The sequence below is a fragment of the Cimex lectularius genome, unplaced genomic scaffold (assembly GCF_000648675.2).
Source record: "Cimex lectularius strain Harlan isolate CLEC.00 unplaced genomic scaffold, Clec_2.1 scaffold38, whole genome shotgun sequence".
NCBI lineage: Eukaryota > Metazoa > Arthropoda > Insecta > Hemiptera > Cimicidae > Cimex > Cimex lectularius.
In genome coordinates this window covers 399,051-422,761 of record NW_019392638.1, presented here as the reverse complement: position 1 = coordinate 422,761, position 23,711 = coordinate 399,051, and the positions used below count along the sequence as shown (strand labels likewise).

General features: G+C 34.0%; 1 protein-coding gene across 4 annotated transcripts in view; it reads left to right on the top strand.

Moving 5' to 3' along the window:
* LOC106670960 (carbonic anhydrase-related protein 10-like) overlaps window positions 1–23,426 on the top strand; it is a 307,401-nt gene extending 283,975 nt beyond the window's left edge. For all 4 annotated transcript variants that reach the window (XM_024227731.1, XM_014401668.2, XM_014401669.2 and 1 more), the window contains 3 exons: window positions 13,173–13,304; window positions 22,505–22,553; window positions 22,644–23,426. In XM_024227731.1, coding sequence (XP_024083499.1) covers window positions 13,173–13,304; window positions 22,505–22,553; window positions 22,644–22,666 — 204 coding nt within the window. In that variant the 3' untranslated portion in view covers window positions 22,667–23,426. The remainder of the gene's footprint in view (window positions 1–13,172; window positions 13,305–22,504; window positions 22,554–22,643) is intronic.
* Window positions 23,427–23,711: the final 285 nt, after the last annotated feature.

Here is a 23,711-nt window from a genome sequence, read left to right as displayed (position 1 = left end):
TTATTTTAAAATAATTAAAAATTTGTTTTCTTTTCTTTGCTTCCTTCATCCACCGATTGTCTATTTTATTATTAAAATGAGATTATTTGTCTATTTTGTTTGTTTATAAAAATAAAGAAAATGCAAAACTGCCTACAACCGAATTCTTAGGAAATTACTTGCTCCAAATTTTTATATAAAATATTGAAGAAAAACATTTTCTATCTGCATGTTGAAGAACGTTCGAAATCGTCAATTTCAGCAGATTTACAAAGTTGGCACTCGTTGACACGAGAAAATATTTTGTATCATTCAGCAAATAACTTCCTGTTGCTGGCCAAGCGCTAATTTATTTACGTTCTGGAACGAGGTTACGTGTTTCTCAATTCGCCCTAGTCACAATTGTTTGTTAATTTATAAAACTTCCATTGTGAAACTATTACATAATATTAACTGATCCAAAAATTTTTTAACAGAGTTTTGTTTTCTTTATGGAGTCGTAGGGATTGCCCCCGTTTTAGAGTTAACTTTTTGTCTATTATGCCCAAAACTACGTCCATCAGTTAAATATTATTTTAACAATATTTATTGTTTAGTTTACATTTATCACACTTAACGTGGAAGCAGATATTCTTTTAAAGCCTTTTCTGATGTCAATTTTAGTTTCTGTTTTTTATTCTTTCAGACAAAATCCGAACATTTCCATACGTGATGTTAAGGTATATTGTACGACGGTACATTGCTATTAGTTGCAAATATACTTTATAATAACAAGATTGCAATATTATTTTTTCACATTAATTGTTTTAAACATTTAGTTCAAACCACATTATCCCGTTTAAATAGTCCACTTTGAGCATAACAACTCCGAGAATTTTTCAGCCGAAAAGTTTCTGTTTGTCGATTTTTATTTCGTCAAAAAAAAAGTTCCTCATTCAGAAATGCAATAAAAGCCGCTTGATCATTTCATCACTGAGACTGGAACGGGAATATCTAAATTTCTCAAACCAAGCGTGCTTACACACTCCAACGGATACCCCTTCAAGAGGAAAGTTATTTGTTTCTGTCATTTACACATTTTCTCTTTGCCTTTAGCGGTAATGATTGATGTTCGGAAGTGTAAACATATATAGAATATATATGTATTTTTGTACACATCAACTTTTTGTATTTTTATTATTGAAATTATATAGACGAAGAATTTACCCCAATATTATTTAGCCTATTTAGTAACACGGATACATTTTTGAGTAAATATAAATTTTACATTAGATAAGATAGAAGTTAGATAAGTATTGGGATTACAGCTATTCTTATACTATGCTACTTTCTTGTGAATAGAGTAGAGATGGCTAAATCTAAGATGTGCTCAGTGAAAATGCGTTTATTTTTATGAATGATCATTTCTTTATTATATGTTTCATTTTATCAATATGTTTTTGTGCATTGCATAGCAACGTCAATAAAATTTGTGACAAACTGTTCAATTTTTTTCTAATTTTTATAAGGAAAAAATCATCTACTTAGGTCATAACTATGTATTGGTAACAGCTCAAAATCTTCAAGAACTTCCCAAAAATAAAACTGTCGTAATTCTGACTTCTTTAATCAAGGCAATATTAAAAACAGTACATTTTCCTATAGAGTGGAAACATTTTTACATTAAATTGATCTCAAAGCATCGTAAAAATTTAAGCTCGTTACCCGTTCCTTCTAAATTATTCGAAAATATTTCACACAAGAATGCTTCAACAGCATTTTACCATAGCATCAATACACATTACATCACTTCATGTCTCGGCAAAAAATTGTACGCGACTGGCTTGTTTTTAAATGTCTCACGCTTTCGACATAGTAAGGCCATGAGGAGCCATTATACAAATTAAAACTATTTTTACACTAGACCTGTTTATTAACTGATAAGGCAAAGAGAGATTTGTTGCAGTACATCAGGGATTAGAGATTTCCCAGATTTAAGAGCGTTTTCGGATGTGCTCCAGGGGTGAATACTCGCTCCGCTTTTGTACACAAAGTAATATGCCCAGAAATCATAACTCACTTTTTGCCATATACGTAGCCACACCGCCATAGTAACAAGTCACCCCTCTTCTTCCCGCCTCCCTTATGGTACAAAACCATGTCAACAATTGAAAAACGGAGCAATCTTTGGAAAATAAAATTTAATTCCTCAAAGTCACATCACCTTTACACTCCGCTGTGAGACTTATCCAAGCATATACTTATATAATAAACCTATTCCTCAATCCGACAAGGTTTGACATATTTATTTGATTTATTTACTTACATTTGACGTACGTAAATCGGAATCCACACAAACTATTTAGAATGTGTTAACTGATAACCTACTAAACGGACGACCAAAATTACTAGTAAAATTCAAACTTCCGACATACACCTACTCAAACCTATTTGGATGTCGAGTGCCAAATTCTTGGAACGGCCAAACATGCCAATATGCAAAAAATACAATTTTCAATCCATCAAAATATATTAGAGACGTTTTCACAGCAGATTACAAGTTCATACTAACATACATTTTAAAAAGTTACACAAATTCCCACAATTATACAACAATTAGACGACTGAAGAGAGTATTAATCAGAATCCTATAGAATGATTAAAATTTTTTTAAATCTGTACATCAATTTATTTTATTTTATTTTTTTTGTAAAACCTATCATTAATAGAATTGGAGATTCGCGACCTGCACGTTGGCCTGGCGAGGCTGACCAGACCCGCACTCATAGCAATGTTAAATGATGGCCGTCTGGGTCGTCCTCTCATCAGATATGCTCGCCATGCTTGGACTTACAGATTCGACCTAGTCCAACACTTTAATTATTAATGTTTTACAATATTTCTTTATTTTGTTAGCTTTTATTATTACTATTTCTTCGATTTTCTTCTAGTATTGCTTTATTTTTATTATTTTTGATTTATTCATTTTTTTTAAGTTTGTTTAATTTAATCGCAGTATTTTATAGTATTTTCATAGATTAATTTAATTTAATTATTTCATGTATTTTTATTATTATTATTAATTTTTAAGGGCGTTTTAACGGCTAAGGTCATTTCACGCCCTAACATCCAAACCTTCTATCTTAGGTTAGCTATATCTCTTCTGAGTGCTATAAAGCTCTGACTCCAAACATTCACTCGTAATCTAATTTATCCTATTGCCATCCAAGCTTTAATTTTTTTTTTTAATTCTTAATTCGGAAGGCCAAATGTATACAAAATTCCCATTTTAAATTGCNTTATTCCTTTATAATGCTCAATGATCTTCTGATTGCATGAAGTTCAGCTGTGTATACGCTAGCCTCATTCGACAGAGACCAGCTGAAGTTATACTCATCAGCAAATTATTATTATTATTATTATTATTATTATTATTTGTGTTTGCTCACATCAACTCTGGCTGACGGACTGTTGTCTATGCCGTAAAGTATTTTGTAACATATTTTGAGTTTGTAAAAAAAAAAAAGTTTGTTCCATGTAAATAAATACTATTATTCATTAATTCATTCATTAATAGAATTGTATACAGTGGATTATTCTTCAATTTTTTGATTGTACAATAAAAATCAGAAGTAAGGTCAATGTTCGAAAAACATTCAGTTTCTGTTAGTCGATTTTTGAGAAGTCCTTTCATCAGGATTTTGAAACAATCAGCTAATAAATTTACAAGTTTAATAAATTTGGACATCTATTTACAACATTCTAACCTATGGTTTCAAGTGTAATGGAAATTTGATGAGAACCCTCCAATCTATATCAGGAATATAACCTTCATACGGTTATCTCACACATTAGCGTCAACATATCTACCCACTTAACCTAAATTGCCTTGCTATTATTTTCATTGTATTCATTCACAGAACACTGTTTACCATCGTTAGGAAATTGTTTACATCAAGGTGTTGATAGATTTAACCTTTTAAATTAGGTCAATTATTATATACGTGATTATATATTTCCATAAATACTTCAATTCTTTCAATGTTACTTTTACAAGAGTAACAAAAATGTTTAATTTTGGACAATTAACACTGAACTAATGTTATACAAGACTTATCTGCAACCACTTACACAACAACTTTGGACAGACGTAGTGGGACTGTGAGGTTCTGCCGAGCCATCCAACATTCAGCACATCCATCCTTCCAAGCAAAAGTACAAAACGCCAATGTCCTTACTAGGTCATTAACCTCACTACCCACACCAACCTCAAGATTCCTTTTGTCAACGAACTGATCCGTTCCCGTTTCCAAAATTTTCACACCAAACTCTCAAATCCATCCTAGCCCTAATGTCCGAGCCCTCTATACACATTCCCATTTCGAGAACCCGCCACATCTCTTAATAGACAATGTCCTCAAGACCTCCTTGCTCCTTCATCCCTCACACTGAGGGCCAACATTTGCTCATAGCATGTTCCCTCCGTGTGCACCGCTGACATTATTGTTAATGCTGTAACCGTGTCAAAACGTTTTGTAACCGCATTTGTTATATGGAAAAATATGTATAGGCCACAAACAGAAAAATATTTTAAGTTATAAAGAGAATCGATATAATTTCCAAGAGGTTGAATTGTGAGGTGAATATTTTATGAATTGTTGAAATTTTTGTTTGCTGTGACTTCCTTTGACATGAGGCCGGAAAGACTGGAGAAGGATTTCTTAAGGTGATAGTCGACTAGTTTGAAAATAAACGTTAAAGGAACAAAGAAGAAATCATAAACAAATCATTGAAGAAATTGTCACCCATGGGCGCTGATTTAAACTCGGGCTAAAACAGTCGTTTATATTCAGGGTGCTACTTTCCACGGTGGTTTTCTACTTTAGCCTTCCCCCTTTCCACTATCTCGCCTCCCCTTTTCTCCTGGCTAAAAACGTAATTACGTCCACGGTCAGAAACTGGTACGGAATAAGAACCGGGGATGAAAGTTTTGTAAGGAAAGGGGAAGCCAGTCGGAACTTTAAAGTTTGCTCGGACAAACGAGTGTTGTTCTTTGGGCGGAAGGCCCTGACCAATCAGAGCTAATTGCACCGAGCGGTATTTGACACACGTGACTTGGAAGACAACACTAGTTTTGAGCCCCAGGCTGGCCAAAACACGAAAACCATCACATTATATTTTAACAAATTATAAACATTTGGATACTTCATGCCGAGAGAGATTGCTTTAATGCCTATTCCCACTTTCTGCTTATAACCTGAAACTAAAAGAAACTTATATGAAAAGCATCTAAAAAATATAAAGAAACCTATTGAATATTATACTATAAATACTATATTTCTTCTTAGAATTAGGAACAATTAAATTTTAGAATCCTTGGAATACTCAAATACTCGAAGGTTTTATCCCATATTCTACCGGTTTTGATATATAAACGAAATTCTGATTTGACCATCCATAGTTTACATTTCATATGTAGAAATCTTAGCATTTTATGAATTGTACAAATGGAAAAACTAGATATTACCAGATGCCAGATATAAATTTCCACTCATCAAAGAATTTTGTACTTTCTCAGTACAATGCTGCTTGATTTTGTTCCTTCAACGCTATGAAATGAACAACTGATATTTTTTAAACTTTTTTTAGCAAGAATTATAACTTTTTATTAAAAAGTAACCAATTTATGTGTATTCTGTGGTTAAAATTGAGAGAATACCTTAATATATATTTTTTCAAACGTGTTAATTTATTCATTTATATAAAAAACAAAGAAAGGAAAACTTAAATAATGTCAGTAATTAAAGTTAATGCGTAAAATTTAAATTTACTTATAAAACAAAGATAACGTTTCAACAGAATTAAGAGTTTAAACGCTAACAACAACAAACTTCACTCGACTTTCTCTCTTTCATGAAAACTTAGCGATGCTTATTTAGATAAAGTGCATTGTAATTTTTATATATATTCTAAAATGCTATATTTTTAACATAAGACAAAGTAAAGTTTTTATGTAGATTATCAAACAATTAATGTGTAGCAAACAATTTGGTAGAATAAAAGTAAATTTTGATTTTTTAATCGATGATTTATAGTGACGTGCGATACCCGAAAATATTCGACACAAGTATCGACAGAAATTATTCGATACTAAGGAGTACTTACTCATATGAGTACTTTTTCGTTTATACATAAAGAACAGCATACTATTGTGGACTTTGGTTAAAATACGCTCATGCGTTAAAATAATCAAGAAATTGCATTTTTTTCCTTTTAAGCATTTTACATTCAGTCGGCACGTAGATAAGAACAAGGAACACATATCAACATAATTGATATTTCAATTTTATCGTTATCAAGTTTTGAGAAAATTGATCAACCGGTGTTTGGTTTTTCAAATGTTTGAAAAGATAAGAATTATTCCCACTGTATTCCCCTGAGTTTACAAAATGCCAACGACACAGTTTTCTTACTAAAATAATCTCATGCCTTACTTTCGGGAGGAGATATCAACCTACGAGAAGAAAGGCGAACATATTTTAGGGATTTGAAGAGAAAAACGTTTTATAATAATTTACTGAAATTGAAAGTGCGAGGTGGAATGCGGGAAAGAATTTTGAGTTACCAGAATTATCAGCAGAGTTACCAACCACCAATTAAAAATCTAGATTAATTTTGTTGACATAAGCCGCTAGTAGGCGCTCTTAACAATAACTTGTCATTTCCCAGTTTGATGAAAGGTAAGTTTCGAACGGTAAATAACAATTCAATATTACTATTTGGGTATATTTTCCAATACTACAAAAAGTATTTGATACAGTACTTGTATCGAATGACAATATTCGATACTTAAATCATATCGATTGGTGTCGCACGTCACTAATGATTTAAGAGACCAGTAGCAGTCGCAATTGCGCTCTAAATAGTTAGTTACATTCTGAGCTTAAAAGAATATAGATAATTGATAATTAATAACATCTCATTGTAATGTATAAATACATATGTAAAATAAAAATAATATTTTAAAAATTTATTTATTTGGAAAATGTAATGACAGTTCATCGAGAAAAACATTACAAGAATAAGTTACAATTAATTAAGGTTTTTAGTTGAGATAAAAAAGTCAATAGCACGAGCGGGATTCGAACCCACGATCTTCGGCTTGATACGCCGTTGCTCTACCACTTGAGCTATCGTGACCTCGATCCGCTCGGACAGCAACTTCCCATCCCAACCACACCTTTTGAATTTTCCCTCCTTTTTGCCATTTTTCAAATGTCGTGTAATCGTGTTTATCTCAACTAAAAACCTTAATTAATTGTAATATATTAATGGGTCGAAACAAGAATAAGAATAATTTATTGTAGAAAACAGAGACATTTTCAAATACTAGGTTCAAACCCTCGGGGTGTCGGTGTTTTGAAAAAAAAAAGCACATTTATAAAAGTAACCGACCTGTTCGGTGCCTTGTCAGAAGTTCTGGACCAGTGGCAGGCCTTCTGGCACCTAATGCAGCTTCCGAAAGTCTTCGCCTTACTGTGCGTAAACTGACAACATTTCTGACTTGTTGAAGTCGTTCCTCGATCTCAACAGCGGTAGAATATCCATTACAGAATACATTCGAAACAATGAAGAGATCATCTCTCCGTAATGTGACACGATGGCGACATGACCCATGACTTTTCCAACCTAACCTCCAGTACCTGGTAGCAATGGAATTCGGACTGTCGTTCTGGGAATGTTAAGCATCCTGGCTACATACGCTCGACTTCTTCAATCTTCCAACAATGATTCCAGCCAAATCTGAATCACTCGAAACTATCTTTCAAATAATTTTAAAACATAAAAAGGATACAACTAAAATAAATCAAATCACCGGAAAGTTAGAAAGAAACTTCCAAGAAAAACAATTTTTAATTGTTAACTTTTAATTGACTCTTCAAAGAAATTTGCAAAATTCAATTGCATACATTTACCTCTAATCCTTTAACACTCTTAATTGTCTAAGAGATAATTAAAAATATTGAGAGTAGCCACCTTTTTCCTCTCAATGTACAGCGGGTATACAATGGGCTTTTTTTTTAACAAGGTTTCGCAACAGCAGAGTTCTTATCAACCAGTAGTATTTCGGGTTCGAATGCAGGGCCGCTGGATTCGAACCTTGAACCTTTACCTTACAGTATGAGTGCCGAGTCAACGCTAATTGCGGCCTTTAAAAGTGATTATTTACCTCATAATTGTTTTTATTTAGTTGAAATTAATACAAAATATTCAACGAAATGATTTAGAATTGATTATATACTAAAGAGCGACGTGTAAGTTTTATTTCTCAAATATCATTGACCTTTATCGCATAAAAACGTTAATAAATTAATTAAATCGATAAGAAGGAAGAAACTCAAAACTTTTCTTCAAGGACAATACTTATCTTACGAAATTATTGAATCATAAATAACTGAGTCTGATGAGGGAATCTCGTTTCCCTCCTTGAAGTTTATAAACTCGATAATCCTAGGACAACGGTAATTGAGGTCCGAGGACGGGGAAACTTTCAAAAATGGATCCAGCTTCGCTAGTGTTTGCAAATCGTTTAATCGTTGATTAAATCATATGCAAAAGTTGGTCCTCGGTTTATATCGCCCTGGAAGCCCCACTCGAAGTCCGCCGGCCGCTGTTTGCGAATTTAAGACCGCTCAAGGGACTTAATGCTCCCTAACTGGGTAACTAGCGTCGTTAATAGTGAGCCGACACCAGTTAACATTTGTTTCGGCCTGTCCCGAAAGCGCTTTTTACCCGGACCGTCCGGGCTTAGGAGAAAGTTAAACGAGCCGTTCAGAACCCCTTTCTTTATTGCTGTATCAAATTGTTTTTAAAACGTGTCCGGTACTGGCTAACAAAGTTTCCAACCGACTTAAATTCTGGTATACTCGCTCCACCGTCGTCGAGCCAAATTTGTATACACAGCAAGAGATTTATTAGACCCAAATAACTGGAGGGAACTTTTTATAAGGAGAACTTGCTCCCTGATTTTTTCGCAAAATATTTCATTATGGGTGGTTTTAGACCACAATAAACTAACTTTGAGCTGTATATTTATTTATACTGAATATTTATTTTTGACAAATAGAATATTTGCTTACTGAGTACTGTATTATATGAGTGTCAATCAGATTTTTTCTTTAGCAATTAAGGCGATTTAATTTATGGTCGATGGGGTACTCAATATTTCACCATAGGCCCGCTCACACTACACATTCACGCCAATGAACACATTCACTATCGACACATCCTAGAGACACCAAAATTATATATAATAAAATAACACTGTTTCCTCCAATAATCGGAACAGGAGACCCAATACTCGCTGCCGTGTTCAAGCAGGATTCTCATATCAGGTGGCATTCCTACACGCACTCTATAAGTAGCCAATAAATTACTCTCTTCCGCTATGTGGAAATATCGAGCAACGTACCTTCTATACTGAATACCTATACATGAACGATATACTCGCGGGATTTGGCCCAAAAATAAGTGACCGTGTGTGAACCTCGCACGACCTATTATTCTCAATGGGGTGTTGATGACTCCTCGTACGAGTCTGGTCTTCCGAGGGCCACTCATCTACATCTCGAACCTGAGAGTTTCTTTCCAGGTCCGGCCCACCGACGATGCCACTTTCTTTTAATGGTGTTTTTATTGCGCTTTTAGCGTTAGACGGCCGGATCGCGGTGGTTAAGATCTTAAGTATTGCCTTAACTTTTAAACTATTATTAATAATCTAAAAATATGAACATCTGTTTGCTATATTGAAACTTTAGTTAATACATTTAAAACTTTAATACAAATTGTGTGATACATTTACAGTAAACAAGCTCAAATTTGTCCATTTTACATCATTTATTCACATTGAAAATATCAAACTTCACCCGTCCATTCTACAAATTAAAAGATAAATACAACCTACATCCCGTTATCCTATACAGTATACAGTCAATACACTTACTTATTTACCGAAAATTTACGATAATAATATCAGTAAGTCAAAGTTTATGAATATTGCCTTAAAATGAAGTTTTTTCGGAGGATCTACGGAAGAGGTGAACACAGAGAAAAACTTCCTTTCGGTTTTCGCCGAGCTTTCGACAGTTTTTTTTATACTGTCATCTTCAGGGCCTGTTTTATTATCATATAAAAAAAAAATTAAAAACATGAAAAAACAAATTGCACAAAAATTGAAATATCTTACTTAAACCTTAATGGGGAAATAAAAAGACATGGTGTTTCGGGCACAGAAGTACATTGCGATTTTTTTTTTTTGGTGCTCAGCATCTAAACATTATTTAAATTGAATAAATTAATAATTAAAAATTACAACTATAAGTACAATAAAAATTAAAAAACGTGGTCGAGAAAAGGTTACTTCATAAAAGTCTAAAAAACTAGTAAAAACCTTATTTTTTTTGTTTTCAGGTACATGCGATCACAGTGTGTTTCTTATACATACATATATACAATTAACTTATCTTACATTTAAATTACTTTACATTAATTTCACAGATCAAAAAAACAACAAACCCTCTTCAACGAGAGGAACAAAGGCTACGGGAAACGATCCCCGACAGAATGATGGCAACAAACTCGTTTTCTCTCCCCTGGTTAACAGATTCCGCTACAAGGGCGACGTTCTTTTTTCCCTACTTTGCTTTAAATTTTTGTATTCGTTTAGGAGGCCTGCATAGACCGAAATGGAGCCCAACCTATCGGTTTGTAGATTACAAGTATTTGGGGTGACACTGATATATACTTTTTCGTTCAGTAATCTCCTTTCCAAGTTCGACTCCCCGGACAAGATTTTCGGGGAGTCGAACTTGAAAAAGTGATTACTGTTTAACGCATGGGTAGCAAGTCCCGATATATTTTTCTTATTGTCGCAATCCAACCTGTGTTGGTTCAACCGTGCAGACAATTTTTGCTTTGTTTGACCTACATAGTTGACATTGCATTCCCCACACGACATCTGATATACCACATTGCAAAGTGATCCGATTGGTTCTTTTGTTTTTAGATTTGCATGTAATATATTTAGGTTGTTCTTATACTATAGCAATTTCTACATCCCCAACTTTGTGCTTGAAGAGCGTTTTTAATTTTTGGGACACTTCAGGTATATACGTGATAGACCTGAAAAAAGTAGGTTTTGCCGGTGTTTACTATTTCGATTTGTTGTACAATCGCATTTTGGTTTGGAAATTCATTTTCAACATTTACAGAGTTATTTTCCATTTCGACATTGACATTATTTACATTAAATTGACAATGCTTAAATTCAGTAATTAGTTTGTTGATTATTGCATCCTCCGAAAAAACTTCATGTTTCCAGCAGGTCGATAACCCAGCTCATCGTTACATTGCCTTAAAAGTTTATAAATAAAAGAAATTTTAAAGACGTATGATGTATATACGAAATTTACGTTTTCATGAATTTCTCCGCAATTTTTTGTACTCAAAACTACTTCCTTGCTATTATTTGCACTGTACGCATTATTAATGCTGTTTAGAATTTTTATTTGAAAAGTTCTATTACCATAACTTTGAATCTATTCTTTCTAATCTACAAATATATATATTCGTTTTGAAATGAATGTCTATTTTTATGTATCTATTATATAACATCTATGAATTTACGATATTTTAATTTTTGGTTTCAATTATAATGATATCATGACCCGTATATTCTATATGGCAAATATAACCTACATCAGTTTATCTGATATAAACAGCTAAAATACTTGCCAATTTACTCTAAATTTGCAATAATAATAATGTCCATTATATTTAGTGGTCTAATTGACCAAACTACTTCTTTCAATTAATTGTACCTTGTATGTAAGGTCTTGGTTGAAATGAAAAAGTCAGTATCACGAGCAGGATTCGAACCCACTAGCCGAAAGTCGTGGGTTCGAATTCCGCTCGTGACACTAACTTTTCCATTTCAACCAAGACCTTACATACAAAGAATAATTAATTGAAATAAATGATAATATTGTCAATGATGTACTGTGAAACTTCCCTGTAACGGACCCTAGCCAGGAAAGAAATATTGTCCGTTGTACAGAAATTTCCGTTTTTTAGGAGATGAGTGAAAAAACGTTTAACATTTAAAGGTGGGCCATAAACAATATTTAAATTAATATTTACTTGCAAAAGTTTTTGTTAAACAAGAAATAATGTAAAAAATGTTGCTTCAAAGTTGCTAAGGTATGAAAACAAAATTGTAATGAGTAATTTTCGATTTTTTTCTCTTAATTAAAAATTTTATTTTCAATGATTGACTGAATTTTCTTAGACTGTCTGAAATTGAACTTTCGGATGGAATACTTTGCGGCGAAGTACCGCACTTTTTGCGTATATGTACATTTTCGGGTGGCTGCTATACGCTTTTGGGAGAGTTTTAGAGTCAGAATATAGTCGAAAAAGCTGTTCGCGTCCATTATTGGGAGGGTCTGTTTTGCATAAGGTTTTGATGTGAACAAAGCAATAGGAAGAAATCACAATTTGCCCCTTCACGGGAGATGTCCGTTAAGGGGAGTATGATATAAGAAGCAATCGATCGGAAAATTCTCAGTTCAAAACAAATAATATGATCTGTCCGGGACACTTTTTGGGTTTCTGCAATGAGCTTTAAATCTAAGATCTCAAATATAAAATTCCATCTTTAAGACTTTTAGATGTAAAAGTCGCAGATGGTGTAATTTCAGGACAGAAATATGACGAATTTGTTTTTGTTCCATACAAAACGCAGACGAATTTTCAACTAAATAAATTTAAAAAAATTAAAATTGCTGAACACGAGTCATTGGAATAATTTTTTAAACAAAAATAAGCAGCTTATTTCAAACCGGAGACAGTTTCTGCATTAAATAATAAGTCCACTATCAATCTTTATATTAGTTTATGTATATTAATATAGTAAAACTTGCATCCTATGAAAAACTGATAATTAAACGTCCAGTTTCTAGCATTATGTGAAAATACTTATACTCAGGATGGGTATAAAAAGAAACTCCAAATTTTCCGTGGTTGAAAATTTATTCCAATTTTTTTAAATTATATTGTCGCTTCGGGCTCAATGGCATACTTATACCCGCTTTACATATCTCATGTAATTTCTCAAGATTTTTGTACTAATTACTGTTTTTGTTTATGTTTTTTAGCTGCATGGCCTAAGGCGGTTGATGATGGGTGATGGTGAAGACCCGATGGCACCTTTAGGCAACAACTATCGGCCACCGCAGCCGTTGCACCACCGGCCTCTGAGAACCAACATCGATTTTAACGTTAAGCAGGTAATCTATCACACCACGGCCCATTATATTTGTATTACTTTATTGCATATTTGTAAAGAGGCGTCGGTTATAATATTTCACCTCGACCCAGAACCCTTTCCCGTAATGAAATTGTTTTCGAATATGGATATTTCTCTGTCATGCAATGAAAAACTAGTGTTTTTTGCTAAGAGGAAAAAATTCAAATGACTACCCAATGAACAACAACTCAACTTGTATTGTACATGCAATAAATAAGTAAATAAATACTGAATTTCAGTGCCGAATATCCTGTTATTTAGTTGTTTAACCAAAGATGAATCTATCAAAGTGCAAGTAATAAAAAAATGACTATTGATAAACCCCAGACAAACAAGACATAAAATATATTACTAATGTTTTACGATTACTATACTACGTCGTGAGATGTCCTCTAGTGGCGGAGAGATGAATCTGTAATTTGGCCGTTACAGATCATTTTGGTCTGCTTCATGAGTTCGTCCGTCTGACATACTGAAGACGGCGAATGTCGAAATGCGTCTGACAGACCAACCAAGCGAGTTTGGCAGATCAAAATTATCCAACAACAACCACAATACAAATTGTTGAATAACGTTAAATTGTTGCTATTTAGGACATGTTTTCAACATTTTACTGTTTACATGTATACTTAATAAAGCTTTTTTAATAAAAAGTTAGCTCTTATTTTTTAATGAAATGTAAATCTTCATTCACCATTTCGGGTTGTTTTACGAATAAAAGCTGTCTTTTCTCCTTTTTCTTCAACTTCTACTGGATGGATTTTGATTTTGATTTCTTCTTGAGAAGAGCCTTCTGTGTGCGTAACTAATTCTTAAATTTACCGTAGTTCAATAATTTTTCAAAGTCATTTGTTATTCAAATAAATGCTAAAAGTGATTTTATGAAAAACTATTTCATCTATTATTTTTTATAATTTTTTTCTTAGTATACTAAGAATTCTTAGCTTATGTATCAAAAAAAAATTTTTTGTTTTTTGTTTCTTTTCTTCTGAATGTTTTTTGAAACAATTGCAAGCTACGGTATGTGTTCTACATAAATAAAAAATAATTGTCTCAAAGCAAAATATTATTGGGGAAAAGTGAACTGAAAAGTGAAAAATTACGTCTTTTTGGGAGAATGTTTATTCTAATCGAGCTCGAATTTTTCCCGTTGTCTCCGAATTTACACTATAAAACCAGCTAGATGTAGATAGATGATGTTTTAGTAGCGAAAGTAGTTTTTGACACAGAACAAATATGTATAAAATATGAGAGTCTTCCAACAACTTAAGGGATGCGAGCTGCAAGTTCTTCAGGGCAATGTACACCAAAACTTGGAAAATATTATTTCCTCCACTTATTAAGCTTGGAAACCCAGGGAACATGTTTAATTCTGTGGAAAATGTGTGTAGATTAATTTTTTGAAATATTTATATTGTATTTATATATTATAACCGTGCATACTTTGTTAGGTATCTTGATCTGCATTTTCTTGACTGATTGGCAATTAAGAAAAAAAATTATAGAAACGAACCAACAGCAACTTCTTTTTAGATCATGATACTCAATGTGTGCATGCATGCTGTTATTTTGAAATATATTATTTTTATTACTATTCATAATTATTGAACGATAGATAAATCGCAAGGATCATAAGTGATTTTGTATGTTGAAAATCTGCCCTCGAGTTTTTCAGCTGAACGCTTATAATTCGAACATAGCTCGTATTTTGAGAGAAAGGGGGAAAACGATAATACAAAGTTTTTTGGGGTGGAGCGCGTGTACATCCCTTGGAATCGTTGTAACATCCCTTAAGTTTTGGGGCGGATCTTGCAAGGAAAATATAACCGGATTAAAGCCGTCTGAAACTTCTCCCTACTTAATATAAACAAGCTTGTTTTTTGTACTGTGGCTCTTGTAATCACGGTAGGCGTTTGAATCGGGCGGCTGTGTAAAATCGTGTTTTAATTTAATTATTAATCGCATATTAAAATACATTTTGCTAATTTGAGCGACGGAACGCTTGTGGCCATTTGGATACAAATAAAGTGATGTTTTAGCGAAATCTTATAGTAATTCAATAACTATAACAGATATTTATTTTATTTTCAATTGACAAATGTGCTCTGTAATATTTAAAAAATATCGTAGCCATTCTTGCTATCTCCATCACACAAAGCAAAAAATAATCTTTGTCTGGGAGGATCTGGCAATTTATAAAATATAAGATTAATTTTAATCACGTAATATAATAACAGAAACATGTTTCAGGTTTGTTTTGTTGTTAAATATTTTCATACCGGCAGCGATTAAAATTAGATAAACCGCAACGTATAAAAAGGTATAATACAAAATATAAGCACAATTCATTTAAAGTAGAATTTTATGCACACAAAAAAACATGCGGCTACTAAACCTACGCTGTATTTATTTTTTCGAAAATTCAAACAATAATCAGAATCGTCGTATTGTTACACGTTGCATAAGCTGTTTTATTTATTTTTTTTACTCAATTTCAAATCATCCAGTTCCAAGGTTTTTCAATGACAACATTCCATAATTCACATTTTTCACGTTTTGCGGATTATTCACTTATTTCAAAAATACATATTCTTTTAATACTAAGGTTTATCGGATCGTATAATTTACTAATAATCAGCATATATTAAATACAAGATAGTCTGATGTGTAGTGTTAGATGGATCGACTACTTTTTTTAAATACGAATAATCTGGATCTACGTACGGTAAATGAACGAAAACCAAATTCAAGTATTTTTTGCCAAGCTTAAGGTCATCATCAGAGCCGATACGTAGTGATAATGCACGGGGGAAATTAAATTACGAAATAGCTAAATTGTTTTCAGGGGAACTTTCAACAATATTCAATCCACATTTTCCAGAATCCTCGGCAGAACATCGAACATGACTTAATATCACCATGCAACTCTCTCCTTCCCATAAAGCATTTACTCCATCAAATATAAGACCTCCGTAAACGACAGAAGTGTGTTACTGCCGCAGCGTTGGTGTAGAGGCAGCTCAGCCCCGAGGGGCCAAGACAACCTCGCCACCGCTTTCCCATTCCGAGTGGTCGGGTCCGCATTAAGCATCGAACCGTATGCCGCGCGCCAAGGGCTACCTAAGCTGAAATACATCAGCCTGGTCTCCCGCGCACTCCCTAGATAGTGAAGGCCACTCTATCTCTCAGAATATTGAGGCTCCTCCAGCGTAGAAACTTCCGGATCCGCTCCAGCCGCGGTTTCGCTTAGAGTGGAATTGCTAACCACCCCCTAGAGGAGACTGTTTAAGGTAAAAGCCTCCAATCGAGGTCAGCCTACATCTACGTGCAAAGCATACTCGAGTAAGAGCAACCGATTCACTACCCGTTCCCCTCCGCCACTACTCACTCATTCGAGGGAGTTTTCAGCATAATCGTAGCGTCCTCAACGCTTATACGCTTCGGTCCGATCCGTCGTATCCCGTGAGGCCGGGTGTATAATGATGGTCATGCGCAAGTTTCATGCGAAGGTCAGTGATAGAAGACAGATTCTTCTCTAGGTATCCGCCAGGGGTCTCGCCACGTGCCACTACGAATCCATTCCCATTGTAACAGGAGCTGAATTTTGGAACATTTCTGTTACCCCGTAATTCAGATGGTTATCCACCCTCCCTCGTCTATGCAGACAGGATCTGGTACCCTAACCCTCGTGTGCCTCTGATAAGGCACCCGCCGCCCCATACCGACTCGAGGCCGACACGAGTACAACATGTGCTTTAGAGAGGTTTCCAAGCCCCCAGGGCTACACCATTATTTTACGCCCGGACATCCCCCCCCCATTGTAGACAAGGGTTGGGAGGGGTCAGTGAAGGAACCTGGAGTGAGAGAGGGACGTGGATGAGGACACGAGATACACCGTTCTTGGGCCCCAAGCCTTAACCACATTGTACCTCCCGTCGTCGTCGTAGCTCCACATTAAGTGGACTATAACTCCCTGGGTGGATTGAGTTAATTACAATACAAATATTGCAAAATTTGCCCTACAGAGGTTACTTTACTTAACGTACCTATTCGCTGTACTCAGGACTAATTATTGTGCATCGCAATGGAATTTCTCAATAATTAAAATAATTCATAAGCCAAAATACTTTCTTATTTCCCAAATTCCTATAATCCAATTGGTTTCTTATCTATCCTTGTCAAAATTTTAGAAAAACTCTTTCTTTGAAGATGATTGACCATAAGTGAAAAGAGTAGATGGAGGTATTGCACTATACCTGAAAGTGGAATTGAATAATTAAACCTTTGTCGCCGTTGGTAAAAATATTTTTGTTTATGTTCATTTTTGAGTGTCCATCCATATAATCCCCCACTGTTTTCTACTTTCCTTCATTAACTTTTCCTTCATGACTCTAGGACATTTATTGCATGATAAGTCCAGCGAAGGTCCATCGAGGCATCCTTCGAAATTAAGACAACTTTTCCACTTCCCTGTAATCCTTTGTGCTTTCACCTTTCAAATTTTCAACCAAGTTTGACGTTTAAGTTTTTTTTATTGTGCTCGAATTTCTCACAATTCAACGTAGTTGTGCTAGTAAATAGTTTTATGAGTTAATTGACGTTACAAATAGACTAGGAGAATTATCAAAATGTGGATGTAACTTTTTCTAAATGTCTAAAAAGGCACATGGTGTTCAAAAAGAAATTATTTTTATCTTGACTTTATATAGATTTTTCTGGCCTACCGAATTATTGGCTTCATTTTGGCAAAATTCGACATATCCAATTTTCCCCCGAGATGCAAAATTAAACTGAAATTAGGAATTCTCATAAAAATTAGCCATTTCAAATGCAATATAAAAAGGTTATTTATATTGTATAAATTTGTTATAATAAAGTTATAATAATAATAATAATAATAATAAGGGACAAATTCGATAAAAAACTAACTAATAATTGTCCTAATGTCTGAATTTTAATATATAATAATAATAATTTTGAAGATTGATCGCTATTAATATTGGTGATAAAATGGTGTAACTTAAGTTTTCTTCGTTACATTTCACAGGTGAAAATAATTTTTACTGTTTAACCCACACAACATTCCCGTAAATCTGACCCGACAAGATTTTTCAAAATCAAAAGATATTTGGTACGATAACCGCATTGTAAATATTTAACTTTTCAGCCTCGGCATAAACTAAGAACTTCAAAAATACGGCGAGAACCCTTTCCGGTGATCAGGGTGAAAATAAGTGCCAAACTCATTTAACAGTCGTTCGGCCAACTTGGACCGTTCCGGACACTAAAAGGAAAATGTAGACCCGCAATTTCCAGGATCCGGGCCCCTTCCTGCCGATAAACCGAAGACGTGCAAGGCTAAATAACTTGTTATGTAAATGCCGAGCATGGAAGATAAGAAAATCCAAGTTTAGCATGTCCTCTCTGGCATATGATGCCATGTCTTCACCTAATTTGTCGTACCGTGCATGCGAGGGTCACATTACAAAGTGGCCGGCATTATTAAATCCGGGAGATAATCTCAAGATATTAGGGGAAAAGGCGATATCAAATTGATTAGGAGACTCTTTCCGAATTTTTGTTGTTTTTACAAAACGAAGATTCTTTCGAGGCTCGAACGCAGCCTTTCACGCCACCGGCACCAATTGCATTACACGCTTAATGCGGCGTGCAACTCCTCGGCCTCGCTTTGCTCCAATTACACTGTAATAACCGGACTAGAGCTGGGAATAATGCTTACGTATTATTTAAATAAGTAATAAAAAAATTTCATAAAATAGAATGAAACCTACGTTTACTTTATTTAAATGTCATAATTTGGTTGGTTTACATTTCACTTATCAAAATGTCCCATTTAAATGTTTGTGGAATCGCCCTCGAATGCCACTCCCTGAAAGAGAGGCAGGACCCGAAAATGAGTAGTGAGTGGAAGTAATCGTTTTTTGTCAATGCTTTCTCAATAACGGTAATGTTCTGTTAAATAACCAAAATATAATTTGTTATTCAGCGAAAAATTGGCTAATCTAACCTCACACCAATCCCAATGAAAGTTAGCCATCATTAATTCTTTCCTACACTATTCAGTTCAAATTTTTTTGGGTTCGCAACAGCAGAGGTCTTATAAACCGTCAGGGTGCCGGTGTTTTTGAAAAAAAGCACATTTGTAAGTATGTCGAGTTCGAATGCAGGGCCGTTTAATTAAATTTATTTGTTATTTACAACTAGGAATAGTGTAATAAGTAAATACTTACGCTTTATGTTGATTATGCGTTTCGATCACTTGTAGAGATGAAGTTCAGTGAGAAAACTCTTTCATACTGAAACCTCGCCAATCTTCACTCACTCAAAAGTGCGACTTTTCTTCTATCATCTTGGCGCATTTTCTGGTATGATTGAACGTGATAATTGACATTCTAGTCGAATATCGTGGATGTATATTTTTTGAAATGTTTCAAATCGGGATTTGATTAGGACATGTAGAAACGCGATGTGAAAGTCATTATGAATAGTATGTTTTGAAACATAAAAAGGAGTATATGATGTTTGTTGATCGACCTGCAGATAATCTATGTAAAGTTTCAATCTTCGTAGAGGTCATTAGACAATTGAAGAAAGAAGAAGACTAATTGGGTTCTCCAAGCTTTCGGCAATTTATTGTGCCATCATCAGGGCTTTCCCGAGAGTTCAGAAAACGAATAACATGGAAAGCTATTGGAAAAGCGTTTTGGGTTTAAGGTTATGAAGCACATGGCCAGCATACTACATTTTACATAGTGAAAATAAACATCTCGCTAATTAAAAATCCATATGACTAAAGGTCCAGCAATTTTGTTCTGACTAGCAATTTCTTACAGGTAACATTTATGATCACAGAGAGTATTTTTGACTAAAATTATAGCTATTTTCAGAAACTATGTACAAAGGATTGAAATTAATGAGAGAGAGAGCGACAACACCGTCGCCTCAGGTTGGACTCCAAAGCTTGGTGAACCAAACAATTAGTCTTCTTCTTTTTCAACCTGTCTAATGACCTCTACGAAGATTAAAACTCTACATAAAAAGGAGCATTTGACGGAGAATTTTCGACTGAATAAATTGAAGACGTTGGGAATTGGAAACATTGTTTGAGCTCCACACTTCAAAGAGAGGCCATATTTTCTGAAATGTGTATTGAAAAAAATAAATAGGCTAAGTGAGCTTCCCTTAGGAACACTTGCCCTAATGCGTAAATAAAGTGAAAATTCAGTTCCCAGACGCACTCGGCAAAATTCCGATATGACCTCAGTTTGGAATAATAAGCTTCAGAGAGGATGTCCTTTTGTTTCCAGAGTAAGCCCAAGATCTGTTCTAAATCAAGAAAGAGACCCAAGCTGCTTTTGTTCTAGGCGATATTGTCAACAACACGAATAAGCGTGCTTATTACTGAACTTATGATCGGGAATATTATTGTGCAAAATATCCCAATCGCCCATGCGCTCTCGCGATTCAACGTTGGCACATGATATTCACCATTTAATACAGAAGACCACATTATTGAAAAAATTCCGCAGGACTTTAATAAAATCTATTTGGTCTAGTGGCTGTAATTGACCAATAGGACGTTTCTCTTCCTCGTCATAAACCCTCATTTGAACGATCCTTCCTAGCTCGAGTCCCAAATCAGTGGAATTCTCTTCCTTTGCCAATCCGCAAAGCCGCCTCCTATACCTCTTTTAATTCCCCACTGTAGAAACACCTCGCCTCCCTCCAAACAGAGCCAACATAGTCCACAATATTATTAGGTCCTTTTACTACATAAAAAAGCTTGTTTGCTTCCTTTTCTCAATTTTGAAGTTTACATTTCGTGATTATGATCGCACAGGACAGAGTATTAATTATTATACTGTTTTCCCTAAATTTTTATTATTGGTACTATTATTTCTACTATTATTCTAGTATTATTATTTTTTAATTTATTTTTCATTTTTAATAGAACAAAAATGTATAGTAATTACAAAAGTCAATCCTCTCTATCTCTCTGTCTCTCTCTCTCTCTCTCTCTCTCTCTCTCTCTCTCTCACTCTCTCTCTCTCTCACTCTCTCTCTCTCTCTCTATCTATCTATCTATCTATCTATCCACCTCTCTCTCTCTTTTTCTTTCTCTCTATCTCTCTGTCTCTCTCCCTGGCTTTCTCCNTCTCTCTCTCTCTCTCTCTCCAGACAGATGCATGTCGTTTCAAAGAATAATATTGATCATTTTATTTTTAAAACACATAGAGTTAATAGAATAAATAGCTAAATATATTATATATGCTGCACGTTATCATTAGTTAAATTATTAAAACTCTAAATTTCATTTTAAACGTTTTACTCTTTAAAAAAATATATATCATGTAAAATTTATTTGTAATTTTTAATTGTTAGTTAACTTTAAAATAATTATTTTGTTAAAGATGATCTTTTCTTTTATCATATAATAATGGTGCGTCAATTTATTGATGATGATGACTACAAGGAAGTGGGGTTTTTGATCACCCAGGCCTTCTGGCTTATTGTATTTTCCTAGTTCCTGTTCAGTGCCATCGACTCGAAGTATTAGGTCATGATTGTCGTTGCTGCAATTCCATGCTCTGGGTTTTATTAGTATTGCAGGGTGTGTCCATAAGCAGTTGCTGCAAATTCGAAAATCATATGGGCTGTTTCTTCCTCCTCATTGCATTCTACATGCATACAGATGAGCTCGTTATTGAATATGCCCATGTTGTGAACATGTTTTCTAATATACTTTTCACTCCTCTGAGTTTAGCACTACGTAACTGTAGCAGTGAATTTTCCAGTCTTAACATAAGCATACATAACATACAACATGCAAAGGAAAAATTCTAAACTTTAAAATCCCAATATGTTGTTGACTTAACCATATTTGTCCCCAGAGAGCATAGTTAATCTACTGAAACACCAATTATTTTAAACGTAGGGGTGTTTTATCCGCCAATAGAAATTCTAAAAATTTAATAACCTATATAAACTCAAGGTTTTCTTAGACAGTTGTTTTGTGTTTAGAAAAGGATAACAAATTTTTCAAAAAAAGTGTTTTGAAAAATCTTTCCGTGAAACAAATACAATATATATTTTTTAAGTTTCTTTTTCAAAGTTTATCCAAGTTGCTCAATTGATCGCATTATGTTTTTGGCATTCCAGGCAGGAGAGAAGCAGTGCCCCAGCATGTACAAAGAAGTATACTACAAAGGTAAAAATCATTACTAACCTACAAAAACCAGCCTCTTGACTTTAATATCAGTTGTCTTGAGTTGATTCTCACGAAATATCGATTTTTCAGCTAACAGTTGGAAGCTGCATTAACGCTTATGCAAATATAAATTCCTAGGAACATATGAGTATTAAGACTCTGCGATAACCGCAGTTGGCCTGGATTCAAAACTGTCATTGTAAATATTATATACACATATGAATATATATATTTATTTATTTATAACCGACAAAGAGATGTACTGTTTTAAATTATGTGTCGAGGCAAATCGATTTGCTATGTAGATGAGATTATAAAAAGAATTGAAAATTTATACAAGAAGAGGTTTCATGCCTGTTCTTATATAAAAAAATCGCTTATCGTAGATATTAAAAAATTGTATTGTCTATAGTACGTTTGTATGTATTAAAATGATAAAAAAAATAAAAGGGTTTTAATAGATTTTAGGATGGTTATCTTAGCGAGGCTTGTAAAATGATACATATCAAGTAGTCAATGTGTATATAAAATATATAAATATAGGCTTAAGATTTTAATTATACAATATAATGAAAAAGAATGAACGATGTTGGGAGTAACTGTTATGCATAACAGCCTTAAAATTTGTACGAGAAAAAAAACCTATAACCGATAAGTGATGACTTATATAAATAAACTGTCTCCACTATGAAAAGAACAGAAATAAATATAAAAAAGGCGCTCTTTCCAGATAGCTATGAATCGATCTACGTCAATCATTTTTTTCTTTAGTTCATTTTCTGTTAGTGATTGTATTTGAATATGTGATTGGTGTTCCTGGCCAATTTATATTTTGTACAAGAAGTGTGCTTGGTTGGGTAAAATAAACAAAGAAGTGAAAATATCGACTAGTTTATTATGTCCCTCTCCCACGTTTAGAGCAATCCATCATTTTATTTATATCCTTCAATGGAAGTTTAAACATTTTCAAGCGTATGATTCGATTTTTCACTCATAAAAGATAGAAATTTCTTTTTTAATTAAATCACACAATTAACAAATTATAAATAAGCAATCTTCTTAATCATGTACGAACTTTTTTAAAACTATTATCAGTTATACTGATGACCTACCGACCAACGAGAGACCACAATTTTGTCCTCTAACTTCAATCCAATC